Source organism: Coturnix japonica, chromosome 1 (genome assembly GCF_054131305.1).
Source record: "Coturnix japonica strain WE chromosome 1, WE-NBRP24, whole genome shotgun sequence".
Lineage (NCBI taxonomy): Eukaryota > Metazoa > Chordata > Aves > Galliformes > Phasianidae > Coturnix > Coturnix japonica.
Window position 1 is genome coordinate 93,836,415 of NC_140663.1, and position 23,793 is coordinate 93,860,207.

At 37.9% G+C, this 23,793-nt stretch overlaps 1 protein-coding gene across 2 annotated transcripts in view; it reads right to left on the reverse strand.

The window, feature by feature from the left end:
• Window positions 1-23,793, reverse strand: part of APP (amyloid beta precursor protein) — a 185,768-nt gene that overhangs the window by 36,326 nt on the left and 125,649 nt on the right. For both annotated transcript variants that reach the window (XM_015880839.3, XM_015880829.3), the window contains 5 exons: window positions 21,404-21,537; window positions 14,864-14,938; window positions 13,660-13,818; window positions 4,077-4,205; window positions 1,943-2,042 (listed from right to left, as the gene is read on the reverse strand). In XM_015880839.3, coding sequence (XP_015736325.2) covers window positions 1,943-2,042; window positions 4,077-4,205; window positions 13,660-13,818; window positions 14,864-14,938; window positions 21,404-21,537 — 597 coding nt within the window. The remainder of the gene's footprint in view (window positions 1-1,942; window positions 2,043-4,076; window positions 4,206-13,659; window positions 13,819-14,863; window positions 14,939-21,403; window positions 21,538-23,793) is intronic.

The following is a 23,793-nucleotide window of genomic DNA, read 5'->3' on the forward strand; positions in this document are numbered from 1 at the left end:
AGTGAAAAAGTAATTGTGTCAGAACTATGTATTCTAAAGCAAAGATGATTCATTTCTCAAGGTGAAAACTGTTCACAAAGAACACTGCAGTCAAGTGTGGAACTAGAAACCAAAAGCATAATGAACAAAGAAACTCAACTAAAATATAAGCCATTTCAGTTGGAATCACAGCAGCCTGTGAGAAGAACTACTTTCAGCTGTTTCCTTACATTTAATTTATTAGTCACACGCTGTGTGCCTGCAATAGTTTTACCAAGGTATTTTCAAACTTGGTCACTGACCTGGACTTTCTAAGCCAGTGGTTCCAAAGAAGGTATTTAATAAAACATTTGTCTTTTTAATGATAGTTGTAATATTTTTTGGGGAACATTTAAAAGTGTGATTTTATTAGTATTTTACTTCTTCACAGCTTCTGTGGCAGTATTAGATCTCCTTTTCCATGTGTTTATGAAGAGTACCAAGGCTAAGAAGTTCATTAATTTCAGAACAGATCTGATGCTGGTTCATCATTGTGCTTAAAGCCAGAAAGATACTGTCTTCTTCAATAGAAAGGAACCACATCTTAGAACTTTCATTAAAAGCAATATGTGTAATCAAGTATAAAGTCAATGTTACCAAGAAGGAGAATGTTTATCCTGAATGAGAATAAACTTCCTTCTCTATACTGCAAATTATTTTATTTAATAAAGGCGAAATCTAATAGTGTAGTCTTTAAGTTTTGCTGCCTGATTAACTCCCAATATAAGAACATATTTTTCATTGCTTTACATTATGCAATGCTCTGAAGAAACAACACTATACCCAAAACCACCCCCAAAATAAAATCAAGGTAAGGAAAAATATCCTTCAGAATCTGATAAATTCTTAGATCCTCTCATCTTATTAGGACATAATACCCTACTAATTTTAGCCTCTTTTTCCCCTAAAGATTAGTATTACATTTGAGATTAGGAGTCAGATTTTTGTAAACCACTTAGCAGTTAACAGATTTCAGCTCCCATGTCTCTTCAAAGCCTCTGAAATTCCCATTCCATTTCAGTTTTTAGGAAGGAAAATTTAGATGCATGTTCTCACCAATTAACTTTACCTATAATAGAAGAAATTGAAACTTCAAGCAAAAACAGAATTGTAATTGTGAAGAACAGAAGAACGTAGTTGAATTAACCTCTTTCTTTATGCTCCCCTGAACACCTCCCCAGCTCAGTTTTCCGAGCTCATCCCCAGCTTTCCAAAGCTACCTTGCAAGTAAACACATCTACTTCCTAACCTGTGCTTTGGTTGCAGGGGAATCCACCACTTCTCTCTGTCCTTACTGCTATGGCACAGCTCACTGCCTTGTTTCATAAATAATTTACCAAACAAATGCATGACTGTAAGATACTGCTGGGTTGTATTTAACAACCTCTAGTTGTTACCTACATTTTTCTCAAATTCTTGTGCATTTAACTATTCTTTAGCTGGGGGATTTCCCAAATGACTACATCAATTAAAGTAAACGCCACATCAAATTAAATATCTAAACCTATGAAGGATTTAATAAAACTGCTGATTGTTAGCAGCTGCTTCCATATATCACGGAGGCTCCAAATGTATATTAACATATTACAGGGAATATATTAACAACAAAGGCCGTATGAGTGTGTTACTGCACAGATTATACAGGAATTAATGAAGTCTACATATAGTGGTAATGAAATTGCATTTTAAAGAAATAGGAAATCTCTGAAAGCAAATTATGAACAAGCCTTTCCATTTAGTCTGTCTAATAGTTCATATTCACTAGTCTATATTCATTATAATTTGATTTCTAATTTAAGAACACTGGTAAGTCCTATTTGTCAGCTGGGATAGCATATCAATAGAAGTAAGATGCTGCAATTTAGCTTTTTTTTTTTCCTTATCGCAAAACATTTTTATTTTTCCACATTAACAGTCTGCATACCGACTTCATCCTGGATCTCCTCAGCTACAGCAGGCACATTGTAGAGGAAGGAGAGAGACTGATTCATGCGTTCATATATCACACGTAGATGTGTCATAACCTAAAGAAATTAAAATATTTTAAGGAGGGGAATATTATTAATAGTAGTCATTATCAGAAAATTTACATTTTATTTTATTTTTTTGCAAAGCAAGACAGTTTTTACTGGAAGCAGGAATAATATTCTTCAAGTGCTGAAACTGTCAAATGCATTGCGATATTCACCTCTGCTACACAAAATACTGTGCTAGACACTCCTCCGAAGCAAACACCTGAAACACCATGGGAATGAAATAACTTAAAGCAGGAATTTACATTTGCTGTGGGGGTACACAAACAACTATTGTAGCAGGAACTCAGCCTCCTTTACCCTCCAATAATGTGTACTCGTGCCCAATGCTGTAATCTTCCGCATGTCATTCAAGCCAAGTGAGGCACAACTGATTGCTGGATCAAAATGTGCCAGCTGTTTGTTTTTTTTTTTTCCTTTCTCCTTATTCTAATACTGCAAAAAAGAAACATCTACTCTCTGAAGAAAAACTGAACGCACTTGATAAAAGCATTTGAAAATATCTCATAAAATATTTCCAATCAGAAGCATTACTGTGCTGTCCCAGGTGATTCTAGCTGTTGCCTCAGGTTGTGCCTGCATGCTTCTATGGGTGGAATTTCAACATCCCACAATAATTTTCCCCAGGGTACTCTGCAAGTATCACATCTCTTCAGCAGAAAGGGAAACAGAGGTGCATCTTGGAAGACTCAGACTACTGACAAAGGCAATTAAGCCCAAACAGGAAAACAGGTTCCATACAGCAATTTCAATGAAAAAAAATTATGGTTCTGAACATTTATTTTTTTTTTCCCTGCTTTCCACTGAAATAAAAACTCCCTGGTAGATCCTCCAGCCTACATTCCTTCAACCTTCTGACCTATTCAAGAAGTGAAGATGTTATGGAAATACGCATTCCTAAGGCAATATACAAAACAATAGCTACTTCCTGTACCTAAATGTCACTTTCCATTCTTCATGTGTGCGGCCAGTTTGTAGTCTGCAAAATTCAATTGGTTTTTATGATTTAACAACCCGGTGTTTTAGAAATTAGTGTAAGATGTAAAAGGACATGCTATCATATTTAAGAGAAAAGAAAACCCAGATCGTTGCAGAAGATGTTTAGAAGTGTGCATTTTTAACTCTAGCAATTTCAAGCTAGAATAATCTCCATGTATAAGTCTGGCTGAAATATCTGTTTCATAATTCTAATATGCAAATCACGCCATTCAATGAGGTATATGGCTTTGATTTGGCTTTTAGCAACACCACTCAGTTCATAACTGTGTGGCTGGAACAGAGCTTCCTATTGCGTCCTGCAGAGGGAACAGAGGCAGATTCTGCAGATTACAGCACACACTTTTAGCAGCTTATCCATTTTGCCTGCAATTTTAATTGCTCTTTTGCAAGCCAGCTATATCTTCCATGTTTTTTTGCTTCCTCACCCTCCATGATTTACAAAGGTAACATAAAAGCTGTTCCAAAGCACACATTGAGGACCGCAGTAACATTCAGTAGTTAAAATGCCACAAACTACCATGCACATTTTTAAAAACTATGTTAAACTTGAGTGCATTACAGTAATCACATTTATAGATGCTACAAGTACCTCTGCAATGACTACAAAAAGACTGGTTGCAGTCAGATGGCTGTACCACTTCTGGTTTTGCTGCTTCAGCTGAGTGAAGTATAACCATATGTGTTAGCTAAATCTATTGCAGACATTTTCCTTGAGGTATTATTTACCAAAGCAGTAATAAAGGCTCTGAGCATTACTGCTCTGGAGGGCTCCTTGGGAAGTGCTCATGACTGGCTCACTGTTCTGATAGACAGCATACCTGCTTTTCAGTCCTTTTCAGAAGATAAATTACACCCACACGACTCCTACATCACTTTGTCTTGATCTTCTGCAGGAAAGCAATTTATTTTTTATTGCATTTAAAACTGCCCACAGAAAGTAGTCAGATGTTTTTTAAAAAGTAAGTTGACAGAAAACTCACAATGGTTATGAGAAATATGACCCCACTAACCCTCAGTGGGGATTACCTGAGATCTAATTTGGGCAGCTTTCTTAGGGTCTACCATCCGGACATGTTCAAAGTGTTTGAGAGTATGCTGCCTGTCTTTCTGCTCAGCACGCACATACTTCTTCAGCATGTTGAATACGTGACGAGGCTATAGGGAAGAAACAGGAAACAAATGAATTAAATTTAGAACAACACATGTTTTATTTCCATACATTGGAGGTATGCCCCAAAACAGGAGCACAGAACAACGATTACATTGTATGCTCTGCATTGATGGATATCAAACTGTGATTGATATCCATGAACTATCGTTAAAACTGCAAAAGACTAAAGCGTTTTTATTAACCAGTATCAACTATCAAATAGAATGTATCCAGAATCAAACCAGAAGGTTAATTACCTGCTCAGCAACTGCATGAGATCACCTGAAAGCATCACTCCAAGCCAAGGAGTAATCAGACAGTCTTGACTGCAAAACTTTTAAAACAAATTCAGGACTATTGTCCTGCTAATATTGCTATGCAAGCAGAAAAAAAACAAAGAGAAAAAGAATAGCTGAGGTATGGAGGGTGCACATCTTCTCAAAGTACCCAACTTGGGTATCAGATTAAAAAAAAAAAACCAACAAAAAAACCCAAAGCTATGTATACATTTCAGGTGGCTTTAATTACTAAAAGCCATTAATTATATGCCTCAACGCATACAACTGAACATGAACTGAGGAGAGAACTGCAGCTGAAGGGAACATGAAAAATATGCACTGACTGATGGTACAGCAGTGAAGACTGCATAGAAGGGAAATTTTCCCTACCATGAAACTAAGATATTCACTTTTAACTCAAGTGTTTAGGGTGATGCTGGAAATCCAGCTCCCACCTTGCCAGCTCTGCTTGCATGGCTGTTCTTGTGCTACACAGGAGGCTCGAATCCCAGGGGTTGGACTCGATGATCTCTAAGGTCCCTTCCAACCCGCACGAGACTGTGATACTGTGATACTGTGTGATTTTTTCTGAAGCTGCTGAATAGTGAGAGAAAATGAAGTTGACATGAGTGAGAAGGAAAGGTTATGGTGATCTTACTGTGCAGGAAATTAAAGAAGGAGCTGAAGAAGGGAGCAGCCTCACTGGTTACTGGCACACATCCAGAGGAATGGGTATGGAAGACAAAAAATAAGCATCAGAAGCTTTGTGCACAGCTTTCTGAAGCAGGAAGAACTGTGGGCGAAGCCAAAGCTTTAGAAAGACTTGGATTCATGGTCAAATATAGATCCTAAACTAATTTAACATTTACACATGATATGAATACTAAGCCATAAAGCTTGAAGAGTGAAGAATTTCTTTGGCTTAAGAGATGCAATAGAAAGTAAAACAAAGGTTATCTGAGGATCTGTCAGACAGAGAGATGTGAAGCCATTCCCAACCAAAGGATTAAACTTAGTAGTTCCATGAAAGAAAATTCATTTACGAGGAAAATAACCCCAAATCACCAAAAGCCAAACAATCTGTGATGAAGTTGCAAGAAACAATGAACAAATGTTGAAAAGTAAGCAATCCCTACAACATGACTGTAATGGCAAAACAAAATGAAATGCCAGCTGTGACAGTTTATAAGAATAAAGGCTAGAGGACCGCTAAGGTTTAAAATAGTAATTTTCTGAAAACAGAAAATATCGCTCCTTTTCCTGACATTTCATCATTTGTTTCCCTGAAGCACATCAAGATAGCATGTTTGTGTACATTAAAGAGAAATGGATTAATTTCTATTTCTTCAAGGAATACTCAAATTGAAGTGTCATGTCTAATGCCAGAAGGATATGTATATGTCACACTCCTATTTCCATGGAAAGTACAGCAGATACAAAGAGCACAATAACACTATTTGACAGAGCAAATTTACAGCTATAAAACACTGTCTTTCAACATAGTCACCACCATCAGCTGTGCACTTTCACTAGAGATGAACAAAAGCCTGCGCGCTGTTCTCATAAAAATCTGCACCAGCAGAGGTCACCCAGTATTGCCATCACCACCGCCTCACTGTGCTCACATCCACTAACTGGTCTCCAGAAATGCACAGCAAGCATCAGTGAATGTCAATGGGTGCCATTTTTTCCCCAAGGAGGAATTCAATGACACATCTCTGATTCATATGCACCTCCATGTCAGATGCCATTTTGTCAGACTGCCCCTCTGCTGCCATCTGTCACACGGCAACGAAATGTAATAGAATATTTGTAGGAAGGCTCAACTTCTACTGCCATACCACCATCTCCTTCTGATGTCATGGGCCAATATAACATAGTATTATATATGAGGCATTACTTTCAGAAGAGTCTTCTTAAAATGGCTCTGCTTCCTATTCCTAAAATAACCACTAAACATCCAAGATGCAACAGAGATCAGGTCAGACCACTGATCTTCCACACAACTTTGAAATGCTACTGGCTGACTTGAGGGCCTTTGTTGAAGGCTAACCTGCTAGGGCTGGTGCCAGGTAGTCACAGCCCTCTATGCAGGGCTTTGCATACCCACCCATGGTTACCATAAATAAGGACCAAATTTAAACAGGCAGAAATTATTTTTCTCCTCTGTGCCTAGAATTGCAGATCTATTGCTTGAAAACTGTGAACAAATTTGTGAATCAGCAAAAATACCTCTAATCCCAAGTCCCATCTCCATACTGTAGTACATCCATATTGAAGTGAACTACTTCTACTTAGAAATCACACTCATGTATGTACTTTTTGCAGCAGGATTTGCCCCCAGATCTCTTGTACCAAGTGGTGGTATGAACTCTTGTAATGGTAGAGGGGAGCAGTCACAGTAAATGGTCTAGCAGAGGAAAGGAATGGCTCCACAGGTTAAGGAGATGCCATCAGTGTCTGAAGATGTTTTATCCACAGCCATCTATTACTTCACTGTTATGCAGGAACCTTCAGAATACACCATAAATGAAAGCGTTGGTATTATCAGCTAATTTAAGCTCAGGAAGTCTGAGCTCTGACACTGTCTATGACAAAAGAACAAATGGCTGACAGATCCCAGGGCCAGCTTTGCATCTCTCACTCTTCATTACTCAATGTACCAAGTACGAACCTCATTAAGAAAATCTAATTTTAGCACCCAAAATTTTGTTATATGTGTTGTCCGTGTGTCATACACACCTGTAGTTATCTCATTAAAAAAATATCTCACAGAGTAACTAACCTGAATCAGCCAGCAGAGGCTACGTAACCCTCATAAAATATTACCACTGTTTTCAGTTTCATTTGCTTTGTCAGCTTGTTTTTATCAAATTTCCTCTAAAAGAGACCAGGATATTCGCAATGTGACTTCCATTATCCCCATGTTTTTAGTTACCTTAAATAAGTGGAAAACATTTCTGGCAACTGCAATTGAGGTAGTAAACAGAATGATCAGTGACCTCCTGAGCAACAGGATCCAACACCAAATTCAGAATGCAGATCAGTTCACAAGGAATGTGGTTTAGATAGGAATAATACTACTTACTGAGAACTGGAAAACCCTGAACTGGCTAGAAAGAAGCTTAACTCCACATTAGCACAGCACGTATTAATTATTCAGCTAATGTAAAGAATAATATGAACACATCTAATGAGCACACATAGAATAATGTTGAGTGAAGTAGAGCAAAGGCTCCTGTTACATGTATCTTTGAACTATTTCAAGCACATCTGGACATACCATTTATACCCATGAAACTTTTTTCACACTTGCTTTTTATCCAACTCTTAGCACAGCCAGATCACAGTCCTCTTACAAGCTATTGTAACAGATGAACAGATGACCTATTATCTGTCCGTGAATATTTAACTGTTAGACTCAAATCTCATTAGTTTTGGAGCATGTTGTCAAAGTATTAGTTTTGGTATGTTGGCACTTGCATATATATTCAATCCATCTGGTCCACAGTAGACAGATTCACAGACTACTTGTGCAGTCTAGGTATGCTATTCAAGCTGACAAAGCATCATTAAAAAGATACCTTTCTACCTAAAACTGTAGGGAGTACATCTGTTCTCTTATTAGTAAAGCAGATCTTTTGTGGATGTATAGATGCAATCCTGACAGCCTATTAAAAGGTTTCCAGCTGTACAAGACAAGCCTAAACAGAGCAGAAATCACTGATGGTAACTTTTGCTACCCACTGGTGGATCCCAACCCCACTGACTCTTTAATTCAGCATGAAATAAAGGTGCCTTTATTTCAGGTAGAATCAGCTTAGACACAAAGCTCAGTGACATTCTTCTTTAACAATGAAATAATATTCACGTTGCAGTTTATCTCCAAATACAAACCAGTTGGATCTGCCAGCTGAGGATGTTCTGTCCTTTACCATTGAAGGTGTTTCCAGCATCAATTACTGGAGAACATGGGCTCTCTTTATGCCCCACCTTTTAAGACATTTCAAAAGGCAAGAATTCTGTGTAATACATGCTTAAAAGCACTTCAGAATCCTTGTGGAGGAAATAAATTGACACACATAAGCCATGTGAAGACAATACTCATATCATAACATGACTTAGAATGATAGTACTGGTTTATCAAACACAGTAGAAGAACCCTACAAAAGGCAGCCCACAGAAGCTGTTCAAACATTCTAAATGGTGAATATATAGTGATTACATTCTCTGCTGATCTTAGTAAGGATTTAGCTGATTTTGTTCTAGCCCAGCAGAAAATGTTACTTACTGTCTTTTCATAAAACAAGTAAGATAATTTACAACTTCCACAAGTTTTTCTACACTCTCACTTCTAAGTTTTGGCTCTGCTACAATTAGGATTTCTTTGAAATGTAGATAAGGTCGATGCATTCACATCTGCAAATTTAGAGAACATAAACCTCATTCTTTCTTTACAGGTTATTTACAAGGAAATGTAACCCACTGGTCTACTCCTAACAACCCCCCTGCCCCCAAAAAAAAACCCCAAAAAACTGAAAACAGTTTCTAACACATACACATTTGTTTGGTATATACACATACACATATATGACCTCTACACAAATTTTAGCTTATCATTTCAGATTTTAAGGGAGTGGTGAAAAAGTGTTATTTCACTGAGCTTGGAAAATGGAAACATCTGAATTAATTTAGATTGCTACAAACATAGCTACGCTCTCCCCACAGAAATTTAAAATACTTTCTGCAGAGAAACAACATGAAAATAATGTGAATGCACTTCTGTGTATTTAAAATACAACCTCCCACATCTGTGTGTCACAGAACTTCTATGGGAAATTCTGAGCTGGCTTGTCATTTTGACCAAAAATTAACTCTAACCCAGAAAGGAAAGACCCACAATGCTGTATTTTACCACTTCATCTTGCCTTTAGAGAAACATCAATCACCAGTCCTTTCTGATTACTGCTCTTGAAATGTGCAACAGCTCTTCCTTTTCATTCTATTATTAAGGATACCTTATATACTATATTAGGTATGTATTTTATCTGCTAAATTATTGATTTATGGGCTGGACTTGATACCAGAGCTGCAGTTCGTTTTAGGAACATTCAAGGAAGGCTGGCTAGGATGACAGAAAGACTTCTAATTCATGTGAAACCCCTATCCTACATTTTATGTTAAATTAAAGATGTCTTCTCATCTCTTCTGCTAGTTTGTAAGAAAGCGTGTATTACCATGCATAACAAATACACTGCTATTAGCACTCAAAACCAAGGATTTTCCTGAGGCAGAACAAAGTGAAAACAGTATTTGATTCCATCTCATCATTTGCTTTTACAATATTTAAATTTATTCAACTCTGACAAATTAAAAGTAAATTTTGTCTCTGCTCTTTGAAAACTTTGGATTTTAGTTATGATGAATCTGCCAAAGTTTTGCAGACCATAATATCCATCTGGAATTGCCTTTCTGTCTTTAATAGCTCATATGAGAAATCCTACTGGGCAAGATGAGGTATATGACTATACCACATGCTCAAGTCCACAGACTAGGGAAAAAACAAGGAAGTGTGGTTTTATTCACGTAAAAGCCTCAGAATCTAATCTAAAACCTGAATTAAGCAACCATCTTTCTCAGCCTGACCTGGTTTAAAAGAAGAGCTGAAATCCGTGCTGACTATTTTATAAATCCCACAAAAATGAGCACATGTGAGAAACTGTAACTTTACATGCTTGGGTGAGCAGGATGCGGGGTGGAGTATTAGAGTTGGACTGATCTCCCCTGCAGCACAGAAGGATTTTTATCACGAGATCAGCAGTTACACTCTGACCTGCCTCCAACTGTGTAGTTCCCAGCAACCTTGTTGGACCCCCAAAAAGCTTTGAACTTCCAGAACACAGAGGCACAGAGTAAGGGACCCTCTGCAGATCCTTCTTCCAAGTCCAAACAGCTGAACATGACTATTTTCAGCCTGCAGTAAGCCCTCACCATAGGAACAGACACGACTCTCAAGGCACAAATGGTACCAGAAATGACATTACGGGGAACAAGAAAATATACAGCAAATAAATTCAAATGGGTTAATGTACAAGGTAGGGTTGATCTTAATTATCCCCGCTCTGATCAGCAGTAATTTGCATCTTAGTGAAACAGTTCTGAAGTGCAAGAGATACATTTTAAAGTGTTTTAAATTGAGTTTAATTATTGTACGCTCGTTTTACTCTATGCACAGTGTAAGGAGGTTAATTAATTACCATTCATAGATTTACTGTACATTTCCTTGCTCTGAAACCCTTTATTTCACCACTGTGAACTGCATTTCTTTTCACCATACCTCCTCCCCATGACTTCCCACAGAGAATGAGCCTCTGCTAGCAACAAAGATTAAACAGGGAGACATAAATCCAAGTAAATTTGACATGCACATGAGAAAGGAAATATAAGCAATTTATAGAATCAAGTTGCTTGCAGAGACTGATGCATTTGAATTCTTCTATTTAACTTCCAAAATCAAGGGAAAAATCTCCAACTGTTTTAAAAACTAGAAGCATATTAGTTCCAACTGCCATTAATCCTCCTTTTCTGTAATAAGACCATCAAGTGGGATGAAACAATATGGCATTTTGACACCAGATACTGAACAGCTACACCCTATTTTCAAAGACAAAGAAGTATAGCAGCACAGTTAAGCTGTATTGGGAAGCAGAGATGAGGATAAAAAATAAGTTTCTGGGCTTCTTGCAAGACAGTGCTTCTGAGAAAACAACAGAACAAGCATTTGGTTTTGCTGAAAATTATGTTGTAATGGACACTGAAGTTATTTCATTTCTGTCATCCATTTCTGAATGAGCTTACTGACTCCCTTGCTGCTCAGTGGTGTCCTGACACACTTCTGTGACAGTAGCATGGGCAATGACCCATGTAACATCTGAAAAACTCCTGAAGTTCAAGGTTCTGGTCCACTACAGAAGAGATAGAATATATGGACAACACATCCAAGTGATTAAACAGCACGTGAAAAACACTATACCCTGTCCCCACAACACACATACACTTCAATAAAAAGATCAACTCCTTCTTTCAGTTTAAACTTTAATACTCTTCTAACTTTATTTAAGAGACCTCGCCACTTTAAGTATGGACTTGTGCAAAGCAGTTGACACAACATTCTTGTCTCAAACTAGAAAGATACGGATTTGATAGCTGGACAACTCAATGGATAAGGAATCGGCTGCATGGTCACATTTAAATGTTGTGGCTTATTGTGAATTTCCACTTGGATATCAAGCCACAAATGTCAATGTAATGTGCGGTCCGTATTGGGATAGGTGCTGTTTAGCATCTTTGTCGGACAGTGGGACTGAGTGCACCCTTAACTGATTAGTGTATGAATCAAGCTGTATGATGTGGCTGACATGCTGAAGGGAAGGGAGGGACCTTGAACAGCTTGAAAGGCGGGCCTGTGTGAACCCCATGTAGATCAGTATGGCCAAGTCCTGCAATTGGGCCAGAGAAATTCCAAGCACAAATACAAATGATGGAAATCTCAACACGAGCTGGAAATGCACAAGAGCAGTCCATAAAACCAACTGTACCCTTGGCTGCATCTAAAGAAGCAAGGGAGGTGATTGCCCCTCTGCTCTGCTCTTATGAGACCCCACCTAGAATACTATGTTCAGCCTTGGGGACTCAAGTAAAATAAGGACATGGATCTGTTGGAGATGTCCAAGAAAGCCCATGAGTATGATCAGAAGTCTAGAGCACCTCACCTATCAAGACAGGCTGAAAGAGTTGAGTGTGTTCTGTCTGGAGAAGAAAACCAAGTAATTTTTCTGGTGAAGTTTTCAGACAGTTACAATCAAAGAAGGCTCAACTTTACAGCAAGAGCTGATTTTCTGAAGCCAAGTGTGAAACTGTATCTGAGGTGAACTCCTCAAAGCCACAAGGCAGAAGAACAGGACCTGCAGCCCTTCTGAGCACTCAACACATCTCACTTTCAGTTCTGAGTGGCAGACACCTATCTCCTGAAGAAAGCTGCATACCAGCCCATAACTGCAAATGTGTCTGCTGGACCCTGGGGTCTAAGCTCTTCACTACACTTGTAACAGTCACAGATTACAACACACAGCATCTCACAGTCAGAACAAGTAACATCTTCTAAGCAATTTAATACACATTTGCTTCGTTATCAAGAAATTACTATGCTGCAAAATACAGACTAATTCTTCATGCAGCTACTCTGTGACAGGCAGGGAACCCAAGATTACTTTTTTACTTCACAGTTTTGCACCAAGAGGTGGAGAAGAAGTCTGATGATGATAAAGAATTGTGATTACAATCGTTTTTCCATGCTCACTGAATGAGCAGGTTTCTCTATGAAAGGAAATTAACTTAAAATACGTAATTTTACCCGGGTAGTCAATATTGATGTAATTTCCTATGAGACCAAATTTGGGAACCAGTGGACCCATATTACACTGATGATTCAAAAGGCTTTTATAGTCACATAATGTTTTTTCCAACTAAGAAGCAATCAAGAGATGAGTTATGTAAAATATTTGACTGTTGTCCCATAGGATTCACAAAGATTCTCATTTTTATGAAGGCCCCAGACTGGCTGTTTAAAGATTAAACAAGAACATCATAGATATAGTGTCTTTAATAATTCCATTCATATCTACACCCCGGATTTAGTGTTTACAGCACTAAGAGCTATAGTATCAAACAGCCAACTCTGAATTGCCAGTGGGGTATTTTCACACCATCCAACAATCCTCCCAAAATTCTTCACCAAACATTTCAATGGTTCAATACATGAAACAGGAACACAAGTACCCTCATCCTTAAACTCCCTCTTGACCTAATGAAGTATCCTACTGCATACCACTTGGAATGACTGCATCATCATTCTTTATCAGGATCTGTGAATGGCTACAATTTCAGGCATTTTCATATTATTTACCTAAGTATATGTTTGTATGTATCTATCTATCTACATGTAAGTATGGGGTGCATGCCTGTTTTTGTATTTGTGTGCACACAGCATATCAAAACCTTAAACTTCCAAACTGACCGATAGCTGCAGTAGAAATTGTACAGTGTATAGTCACTGCTTCATTGCTAGCCTTTATTGGGCATACATTCTTTTTCCTAACAGAGATGGTGATATTGCACTTACTCTGGGTGGGACAGTCTGCAATGCTGTAATGTAGTTCTCCAGAGCAATGCGGCGACGGTCATTCAGTGTGGCTTCCACCCGTGCCATGTGAGTCTCCACAAGCTGTTGCCTTTCATTTGCTGCTTCTTGTTCCAGTGATTCCACTTTCTCCTGGAAATGCTGAAAAAAACACTCATCACAACAGAAGCAGCAAAGACACCAGCAGAGAACAATAGACACAAAAATCTGCTTGAAAATCACCAAAACGATTCTACACAAGTCTGGCTCCATGAATTTCTGCGCTGAATGTCCCTCTTATTGATTCCAGTAGGAATTGCTTCTGAACACCTGGACACATTTCTTCTTAATCTATCAGACATTCCTTACATGTTCAGCACAACCACCAGTGAATCCTTAATGTGACCACTGTGACTGTGTTCATTAGGGAATTCAGTACAGAAAAGGACAGAGTCTGACAAGACTTAGTCTCCTGCAGTCTCAAGGCTTTCCACGTATCAAAGTGACTTTACAAACAAATCTACACGGTGGAAAAAAACCATCCAACCTGTGCAAAGTCACTGTAATTCCTCATAAATTGGCCACCAGGAAGAAAAATTGAACCTAGATTCATTCCATTAAAGGAAAAGCTTGAGTGGATATAATACGGAGAGAGCAAAGTTGTGGGATTTAATATGCAGTGCAGTCTGGTTCTGAATGTTACCTTTTTATAGTTTTGCACTGAAGTCATTCTAGCAATACTGAATAATACCTAACATAGCTGCAGTGGGTTTCAAGTAGTGTCTGGCTTGTCAGAATTTTTGAATTATAATATAATTTTGGATAAAAGATTTTTTGGCAGAGTTTCTTCCAGATTAAACTGATGGCGATTCCTTCTTTAAATCATATTTTCCATCTCTGCTTTGAGATTACATCCTGCAGCTTATTAGTTTGTCAGCCTACATTTTGAAGAGGGCTTATGGAAACTGATTCATCAGTTCTCACTGATGACAAGTCAAATTCTCTCTCTTCTGCACTTCTGTTCCAGGGTTTGGGTACTAAGTACAGAGATACCAGCAGCCCCTAACAGCTGGGAACAAAGATAGCAAGAGCAGAAAATAACACTCAATCTCCATGTAAATATGTTTTGAAATTACATCACCACTCACAACCATTGCATTTTAACTGCAGTCCCAGGTGATAAGGCTGTAGAAGTATTGTCCTTTACCTGAATAACAGCTTTCTTGTCAGCCTTTGGCAAATTCTTCGCTTGGCGTTCTGCCTCCTCCCATTCTCTCATGACCTAACAAACAAAACAAGGAATGTGAATTTCACATTTTCTTCTCTCATCTCAGGACTCCAAAGCTGCCAAGCACTGTAGCTCATACAATTATGTTTTTATATTCCTCCTCTCCTTACATCACTATAAAAAAGCAACTGCAAAATTAACAAAGGTAGAATCCTGCAATTAATGAAAACAAAGGCTGAACTGCTGTATTTGAACATCATGACAAGCTCTCATAACTTCACAGCTGTTAACCAACCCTCAAGCAAAGGTCTTGAGTCTCTATGGGTGAAGATCATTTTAATCTCAGACAAAAAGGAAAACATTTCCACCTATAGTCAAAAGGAGCAAATTTCCACTCATTCTATATGACAGTTTTGGAGGTATCAGAAAAATGTTTAGTTTTGGACTACATCATCTGCCTTTGAGCAGGACAGACGAAGATCTACATGCAATTTGCGTCAGCCTGTTCAGAATTAGGTGCCAAATATTTCAAGAACTGAAATTCTCAAGTATTACTCTTAACTAGCTGTTCATTGCATCTGACACCTTCCCATGGTCTTAGTCAGGAACCTTTCTCATTTCATGCCTAGAGAGCCATCTCTTCTGATCAAATTCTTTTATGGAGCAATTGCTGTCACCAAATTCAATGCACACAGACAAGTGTACTGGTTTATGTGAAGGCTTAGCACAATGCCAAAAGACAGAAGAAACATAGAAGTAACTTCTCAAAATGCACACTTCCTTCCCATCCTTACCCGAAAACACACTTTCAAAGCATTTGCAACAGAAATTCTCAAACTTATACTTTCCAATGGGGATTTAAGAACAGCTCATAGACTAAAATTTTACCGAAATAAATACCAAAGACAAGACAAAGTGCTGTGTGTCAGGCTTGTAAGTTATGCCACAACACAGAAGGTTTTACTCCTTCTCCAGCGAAGAAGTACAGGAGAGCATGAAGCAAAAAGCCAATTTAGAGCGTCATTATATATTCGGGAAAAAAATGTACTAGCATTTGGTGTGCTGATCTGCATTAAGGGCACATTAGGTATTCATCTCTTAATTATGCACTTAGGTTATACCATTGTGGTGGCCTAGAAATCTTAATTCATACACAAACAGCATCTTTCTAGAGAAGTGGAACATCACCAGCACTGGGACATGACCCAGAACCCACAACATTAATTCAAGACATAAATTAAAATGATACCAGTTAAAATTTGAGCATTGACTTGGACTGTCAAGCTCGTGATTTTCCTCTCCCACCTCTTCTTTTATGCCTCCAAATCTCATGTCTGATTTCAGTTAAACACTCTTTTGCTCTGAATGAGCATTAGTGTGTTTTCAGAACAACTGCTCCTTGCCATTTTACACCTAAAATAATCCTGAAAAACTTAAAGGCAAAGACACTCTGCTAATCCACATGATGAAAACAAGTTCTTGTGGGTAATGCAAGAAGGAGACCTTTGGCTACAATAGGTCTCCCTGTCTATTTTATTTCTTTAAATCTTGTAAAGCAGTGAAGGTGGGATAATAAAGCGACAGCCTACACAGCTAGCTGGGAGGAATATAAATTAGTGGATTCAGTGTCCAGTTCCAGTGCAAGAACAAATGGCTTGTGTAAAAAAAGCACAGAACAACATGGGTGTTTTCAGAAATAATATTCAATTTAAAGATTGCAGAAGTTCTGAGTATTGTTTTTGCAATTGGGAAGACTTCAACAGTTGAAAGTGGTGTAAGTGGGGAGGGCAAAAGAAAAATCATTCTCCAGATATGGCTGTGCAGAAATAGGCTAAACCCATCCTGTGTGCAGTTATAAACCTATTCTCTTTTACTGAAAGCACAGACCTATCAAAGCCATGTGGATCTATAACTCTCCAAGGTTTGGCTGCTTTGTACCAGGAAAATGACAACTTCTGATTAAGATTTAAGAAGCACGCTGTTCCTAAGTCAAACTTCTTTTAGGCTTGGGACTTACTGCTTGGTAAATTTCTTTAGAAATTGGGCTGTAGAGGACAGCAAGAAGGAGAAAGGATGCAAGAAAAGTGTCATTCACCGCTAAGAGAAATGCTAAGTACAAAATCTCATTACATTGAAACTAGTATAATTTATTCATTTTTTTTTTTACATTGGTGCACTGAAAAATACAGCAACAAAAGAATTTTAAGCAGGCATTTGGATAACACCAATCAGAACAGCAGAGGTCCTGGACTCAAGGCTTGCTAAGTTAGCTCGTCAAAGCCAAGACAATATGATGTCTGTATTTGATGTGGGCTTTTCTTGCACACTTAAGTCTTGACTCTTTTCCTGGTGATAACATCATTAGATCTCTTCAAAAAGCCTTGACTGTAACTGAGAATGGGGTGGTATTTGTGTTTTCTTAACTAAGCTGACAGTTTTAGAGAAGAAAAGAGATCCCACACAAAACAGTTGAGGCAGAGAGATCCAGGGAATAACGTGCAACTGGTACTAAAAATCAGCAAGTACCTCACAGATGTGGGAACAAGTAGTATGCAATGATCTGTCATTCTGCTGAATAGCCAGACAACTCTGGTTCACATGATCTCTTACAGATCAACACCATCAGCTACTATGGGTTTACTGATGTGACTCTACCTAATGAATAAAATGAAAGGAGCTTTGATAACACTCTGACACCCATCCAAACACACTGACTGCTGTCACACTTGGTCATGCTCTTGGTATGAGATAAGAAGCGTACTTTATATTTTATAAGAGACCTTCTCCTCTCACTTACTAAGGGAGACTTCTTCCAAAAATGCTTTAAAATGTAGCCACACTGCATACCGTACAGTTTAGAAGGGAGAAGCTGTAATCAGCCCATGATTAACTGAAGCCCGTATTCAATACAGAGAAATCACTTTCTGAGTTGTTTTTAGGCCTTATCTTCCATTCCCAGGAGTTTAGACACAGACAATGCATTTTCCTGTACATCTTTTGAAGACAAACAGAATCAAACGCTTTGGTTTAGACGCACTTTGTGTTTCATTTTCAAATCTATCCTCTCATCACAGTACTCACATTTTGAACCCAACACTAGGCTTTTGCTTTTATATTCAGCCTTGTTGAGGACTGTAGTGTTTTCAGACACTTGCCTTGGAACTGCACTTCCAAGAACCAAGGCTATTCACGGAGACAAGGTATAATTAAGCTCCTATCTTAAGTACTAAGCACATCCCTGAAACATTGTCAACAGTCATATAATAGGAAGAATAAATTCAAGCCTCCAGGATGTCTCAAGATGTTTTGTTGAGGGATTAAAGAAAAAAAAAAAAAAAAAAGGTATAAATATAGTGTTTGCTCCTTTGAGTAAGATTCAATATTTGGTTTCAACAGGCTATTCACCAGCGACTGTTTAAGTGAAGGAATTGTACTGAGTTAACGATCTGGAAAAAGAAAGAGGTAATGGAGGATTGTATCAAATCAGGAAACAGTTAGGGTAGCTTGAGATAAATAAACATAACTTCTCCAAGTTATATATAAAAGAACAGCAAACATCTAAATGCTGCATGTGAATGGTTGCCCTGTTTGCATGGGAATGTAGTTTTCCTGTTAATCTGGAAACTCAAGAAAAGTTAAAAATCATATGCTAATGTACAATTATTCACAGTACTGCCTAGAAAAGTTTATAAGAGTTGCTCCTCTTAAGTGTGCAGATGTAAAGGCAGAAAACCTTGGTGTTCTGAAGGCACAGACTCCTAAGAGCAGAAGCAATTTAAACTGTGTGAACTAGAGGTGTATCAGGTCACTGTACAAAAAGAGCATTTTCTAAGAGTTGATCATTTCCTGTCTTTCCACGGAAGAAAAACAGACATTTCTGCTCCCTTGCTAGTACCCACTTCTCAAGCTTTGAAAGAAATGAACTTTGAGCTACTATTTGAGCAGCTGAAAATGAATAAATATGTCCAGTGCAGCTGGAGGGCTGAGCTAGTGAGTTGCATGATCTTTTTTTTAATTTCAAAGAAAAACATAAGACACAAAGGCTCAGTTAACTTATTCAGAATTATTTTTAACATATCAAGAAACAACTTCAAATTAATTTTAATTAATTAAAATGTTAAGAAAATTCATGATTAATTAAAAAAAAAAAGTGTAAAAGGCAAATTTTAAACAAATGCCCAGAGAAGAAGACTGGTATGGCACACAGAGATATCACACTTCCCACTGGAAACAAGACATGGACTGGTAAACTAACTACTACTCCTACCTGCTTCCAAGATCTTTTCTTCATACAGCATTTAGAGGGAGAGGTTAGTTCAATGTTGTACAAGATATTGCTCACAGTGGTAAAAACTAATCCTTAAAAACCTATGTGAACTTTCTTCTTAAAAGCTCTGCAGGTGTTCAGCATACTTCGAGACATATAACTTTAAACTGCAGTTTAATCATCAGCCTGGGCAGACTTCAGATCAATTCTCTCTTTCTTGAGGTTCCTATTGTGCTGCTGTTTCCCAGATCTGATTTTGCTTGCTGAACTGTCCAGAGTTGGTTACTTATTTATTTATTTTTTTCTAAGAGTGACACGGCAATGAGATGAGGGAGAAGACCTACCTCACCCCACAGCTGTATGCTCATTAGTGCTGACAGCAAGGATGGCTGGGAACTTGCTAACAAGGGCAGAGCACCAGCATGATCTTCCATCAAACTCTTGAACCACAGCATTCATTTATAAAGTTCCCCCAAATGCATATGGTTGAATGTGCAGAGCATTTACCCAGAAGTTTTCTGCAGCTACAGTTCAGTAGCTTTTCCAGTTAGCTTTGTTAGCCTCAAGCACTGACAGTGTTCTCTCCTATGTATTTCATTAGTTCTTCTGCACAAACATTTCAGGTTTGTGGAAAATAAATACACAGTTTTAACAGAAATACTGCCCTTTATTACTTGGATCAATCTTTATACTGCATATTTAATGTTAGAGGCAAACCTGAATGTAAGCAGAGAATTCGAGGGCTGTTTTGGGAAAAGCTGCCTTCCCTACTGACTGCCATTCCATTTCAGGGCACTTGTCTTGATAGCATTTCTAAAAGGGTTTCTTCAGGAAAGAGAAGGGAATAAGTGGTTGCAGAAGACTAAGTGTATCAGCTGCAATGAGCTGCTGCCTTACTGGGAGCACAGCACATCCATGTCCCATTAGCTACTGCTCATCCAGGTTGGTTCCCTGCTGACCTACACTGGTCTTGAACTTAGTCTCCAGCTGCACCCCTTCCTGCTACCAGCTTGGCTACAGCTCACCTCCATGAAGTTGTTTAAACTTCCAAGGGAAGATAATGACCAGAGTTTTAACAGTTTAACACTTTAAACAGTATCAGTTTGGGACAGTTTTCTCTTTGTAAGAAAGAAATCTTTGTACTATGATTCTTCCAAAGTGAAGGCTAGAAGAAAAATGCTTATGCTGCTACATCTTAAGTGTCATATCTACTGTATGTGGTCTCAAACAATGAGTGTAAAATGCCCTGGCCTACTTGTAAGAGGATACATATCTACAGTGCTAGTAGAGGAAGACTTTCTATGAGTCTAATTTTAGGCTTACGCAAACTTCATAGTGAAAAGCTATAAGCTTAAAGTGCCTGATATATATTGAAACAGAATATGCAACAGAGGGTAAGGTTACAAGGAAAAAATATACTGAAGTATCTATATGGTATACAGAGCTCATCTGAATTGTACTACATTAATTTTTTTAGTTGTTCCATCCTAAAAAAGTTCTTGTATCACAGGCTGTCCTTTAAAACTTCTAGTTTTTCTTCATTGTTATTGAAGTAGAACTATCACAATTTTTATTGGTATTTCTATTACAAAGTATATTTGAAAGAATGGACAGCTTGTCTCCCAGTGTTCAGTAAGATTAAAAACAGTACATAGCTTCAGGCTACACAAAACTCTTTGGTTTAAGGAAAATAAGAAGGATTGTGTCAGTTGGATTAGTTGAGATCAGAAACACTGTTATTTCCTCTTTGCTTTGGCATTAGATGCATTTTATGTTACCTTGAGGTTTAAGAGCATTAGATGAATATACACAAGCTTAAGTTACCCCAGGGCATTGCCGTGTATATGTACATCTGGAAAATGAAGCTAATTGCATGCAATCTAGCTTAGCCTCTGCAAAAGGATGAATAAGGAGGTCAAGTTCTTTCTTTAAAGAGAGGAATATTACAAACCAAACATCTTCAACAAAGATGATAGCAACCGTTAACAGATTTTTTTTTTTCCTTTTTACCAGCACACATAACTGCAACAGCTTAGGTTTACAACTGTAATCCAAGCACAAACCTTTGTCCTCACCTACTACATTCTTAAGATGGATTTAGAAAAGCAGTAACTGGTATATGTATAATATTGCAGAAGGCAGGGCAGCTGGCAGAAGTCTTGAGAAACTAGAAAATGAAAGACTCCAAACATCTTATGACTTGAGAAACAAAGCTCTCTACCATATTAATGAATAAAGAGATCTCCTCTTACCTGAGACATCCTTTCACGATGCTTAGCTTCAAGTCTCTCTTTGGCTTTCTGGAAATGAGCATGTTCATTTTCATCCCCAGGTGTCTCCAAGTATTTGTCAACAGCATCAGGAGTGCTAGCAGCTGTGGTAGGGACTGAGGTAGAATTTTGAGAGAAGGGAGGGAGAGAAAAAAAAACAGAATTTCTACTTTAGTACAGATAAAATTTAGCTGAACCAGGCAAGAAACATCTGTTCTCATTTCCATCAGAATAAAGCCATTAACGTAACCTCAGAGGAGAATATAACAATGTGGTTTAGTCAGATATGGTACGTGAAGGAAATACATATAAATATGTAAAAAGATTTCTCCCTCTCTCCCTCCCATTATAAAATCCAGGAGAAACTCTTCAGAATGAGCAAAGCAGTATTATTCAAACACGTTAGAAACCATTGCCAAAGGAAAGAATTACAAGAGAAAGAAAAGTCCAGTGTTGACTAAAGTACATAAAACTGAAGAATGCCCTTTGCAGAATGACATGCTGTGTATATTTGCTTATTTTTTTAAAGGCAAACTGTAACACACAAGTGCCAATGCAAATACATTTTAAAGCACCTTTGGACCTCAAGGCACCCTAATGAAATACCTCAAATCCTCCCCTTAATAACAGTTTGCCTCACAGGCATTTACTTTATTTGTAACAACTCTGACTAATAAAGCCCCTCACAGATGCTGGAAGTAATCGGAAAGCTTGCACTAATGACTAGCCTTTCCTGTCAGATAACTAGGCTGTACCTATCACACCAGTATTGGAAAGAGATGCATTTGGGGTAATTCAAGCAACAATCCTTTAATTATGTAGCAACATCCAATGACTCCTAGATTAAGTAGCCTAGCATTTTTGTGCTGTGAACATAATTACATTTAAAAAAACCTTTTTAATGGTGATTGACCATTTTGTTTCTACTGCATTTCCCCTAAAGATCTTTATTACGTAATTAGTCACCCTGGTCACAGTTATTCAACGACCGATAACTTAGTTTAAAAAACTTAGTAAGCAAATAGAGACTGTATGCATAGCTGCACAGGATTTCATTACATTATGTGACTAAGCATACAATAGGTTACTTACACAGGTAATGCAGAGACCGATACAGGTAAAAAAAACAAAACAAAACAGAATTCCCTGGCCCCATCCATCCTTTAAATTTCTTAAAGTGTTCAGCAGAAACAGACTTCAGTCTAAAGTTTAGGCTGAGCAACATCAACCAATATTTACTCTACCCAATATGTTGAAATATAAAGACATGCTGGTTGATTTATTTATTTATTTATTTATTTATTTTGGGGGGGAGGGAGTGTCAGTTATAAGTACACATTCCCCATGTGTTAGTCACAGAATGGCCTGGGTTGCAAAGGACCACAATGATCACCAAGTTTCAACCCCCCTGCTATTTGCAGGGCTGCCAACCACCAGACCAGGCTGCCCAGAGCCACATCCAGCCTGGCCTTAAATGCCTCCAGGGATGGGGCATCCACAACCTCCTTGGGCAACCTGTTCCACTGCATCACCACCCAGTGAAATACATCCTCAAATTTTAATAAAATCTTAAACCAATATCCAACCTATTCCTCAAATTTTGTATTAGATGTCTAAACTGAAAAGCAAAACAAAAACAAACAAAATGATGACCAAAAAGCCTTTGGTCTCGACTGCATTTAGGACATCACTACATGTTCCATGTAAAAAGCACAGATAGGTTTATGATGCTGTCAAAGAAAATTGCTCAGTGTATTTTATAAGTTACTTACTGGAACAAAGGAGAGGTTTGCTTGACTGAAAAAATCCACAAGGAATCAAAAGCGTCCAAGGGAGAAGTTATAGGCAGCAAAAATTATCCTTCCATCATTTTCAGATGTTTCATAAATATTTAACTGCACAATATACATTTCATAAACCTGCATATTACTAAGTAGTGTAACAAACAGGAGCAAATAAGCTCCTGACAAACTATAAAAGTTAAAAAATAGGATATTACTCTTAGTATTTAAAGTGTCTCTTACAACTTCAGACAATTTATATCCTCTAATACCATTATAAAAGCATAAAAGTTCTTTTGTTTTAAACTTTTAATGATAAGAACTCATCTCCATAGACAATGTGACTTCAGCATTAGAACCATAGAATTCCAGGTGTCAAACCAAGGAAGAGTTAAAATGAGATTTTTAAAGTAACTACAAAGCAGTCAGGTTAGAGTTTTGTAAATCTCATCTCCTCTGCCAGATACTTAATGTACAGTGGTCAGTGGAAGACAGCTATCAGTGCATACATTAATCCGTAAGTCCTCCTGTTAGCTATCTGTATTGTTAACTACTGGAAAATGCAGACCCATGAGCCTCCTGTCCTCATTT